Below are 1,457 nucleotides of genomic sequence, written 5' to 3'. Positions count from 1 at the left end.
CAGAAGCATATGACAAAGAGTATCAAAATATAGCAATGCTAAAAGCTGCTCGTTTTGCTGATGGGAAGGATGGGTTTAGAGCTCCCACAGCTCCATACAAAACCTTTATGCAATTCTGCTTCTGACTAACAGAAAAAAAAAGCCTGTAAGCAATCATTTGTATCTTATCTTACAAAAGAATCAGAGCCGAATCTGCCACTTCTGCTTCAGACACGAAGCGCAATACATCAGTGTATCTCCAGACTAACAAGAAAGACCATTGAGAGATGCTCAGAAATAAACAGTACCTTTTTAAGCAAGTGGCTGGCAGCGCAGCAAGTCCCTTGCACATCTTGCTCCCGAGGTTGGTTCTGTATTCCAGGAAAAAACAACAATGCAGGAGGCGGCAGAGGCTGCGTGCGGGTCCTTCGCCGTCTGCAGAATTCAGTCTCGTCTCTGAGCCAGCTGCGCTGCCTTGGCTCTCTTTTATAGCCTAGCCCAGACAGCCCAGCAGCACTCGGTGACCCAGTCAGGAGTCAGCACAGCAGCAGCACCCGTCCCCTTTTTGCCCACCCAAGAGGAAGAGGGTGACGTATAAGCCAAGACAAAGGAGTGAGTGGGATTGAAAACCTTACCAGAAATGAAGCTTGGTGTCTGGCTGCAGAGGTGGATTCTTTTAAAAGGGTGGAAAAAGCTTCAGGGGCTTTCCTCTATTGCAAAAGGTGGAACGGTGCAGGTAAAAGCTGGAGGAGATTTTCAGAGGGGCACAGACAGTAAAAAGGGTCAGAGAATCAATTCTGAGAAGTGAGATGAGCTTTGCTGGTTCCTCTGTTCATTTTCCCCTTCTATTGAAAGCAACCTGGGGAAAACAAGGGACACGAATTTTAAACACAAAAGGTTCCCGTAATCCCAACAAATGCAGAAACCAGAGCTCTAAGGAAAGAAGAATGTAAATTCACCAGTGAACTACCCAGACAGATGAGACGGTCCTGTTTTATTCTAGAGGCATGTGGATTTATGCCTTTGATGAGGCTGAAAAAAAAGCTCTGAGGGACCTATCACTATTGGAATATAAAATGTGTGTGTCCCGGCACACACATATTTGGGGACAGTTCATGTACATGTGTAGGAAAAAGAAAGACAGGAGGTTGACAACGTGACTGCCTTAGATATATGGGTATCACTGCAATACCTTACTTCTCCATTTGCATTTGCCCCTAGTCAAAAGCTAGGCCTTGGGACTCGGGAGTCCCCGAGTCCCCAAGGGAAGATGATTAATTAAAACAATAGGCATAACTGTGCCTGCCCGGAGGACTTTGTGGCAGCGTTGAGGCTACTCTGTGCTAAAGGATGAACCCATGAAACACCTGGCTGAGGGGCTGTTTGGTGGTGACTGCACTGCCTGGCTCTGCTGTAGTCCCAAGGGAGAGCTGAATGACTCCAGCTACACCACTTGTCCTCAGCCCTTGGAGGGGGCA

The 1,457-nt window shown here is 47.3% G+C and overlaps 1 protein-coding gene across 1 annotated transcript in view; it reads right to left on the bottom strand.

Moving 5' to 3' along the window:
* The window catches only part of RGS4 (regulator of G-protein signaling 4), a 6,579-nt gene extending 6,085 nt beyond the window's left edge, over positions 1-494 (bottom strand). The window contains exon 1 of the mRNA XM_009320598.1: positions 288-494. Coding sequence (XP_009318873.1) covers positions 288-331 — 44 coding nt within the window. The 5' untranslated portion in view covers positions 332-494. The remainder of the gene's footprint in view (positions 1-287) is intronic.
* Between the last annotated feature and the right edge of the window lie 963 nt (positions 495-1,457).

Source organism: Pygoscelis adeliae, unplaced genomic scaffold (assembly GCF_000699105.1).
Source record: "Pygoscelis adeliae isolate BGI_AS28 unplaced genomic scaffold, ASM69910v1 Scaffold402, whole genome shotgun sequence".
Classification (NCBI taxonomy): domain Eukaryota; kingdom Metazoa; phylum Chordata; class Aves; order Sphenisciformes; family Spheniscidae; genus Pygoscelis; species Pygoscelis adeliae.
This window is presented reverse-complemented; position numbering and strand designations above follow the sequence as displayed.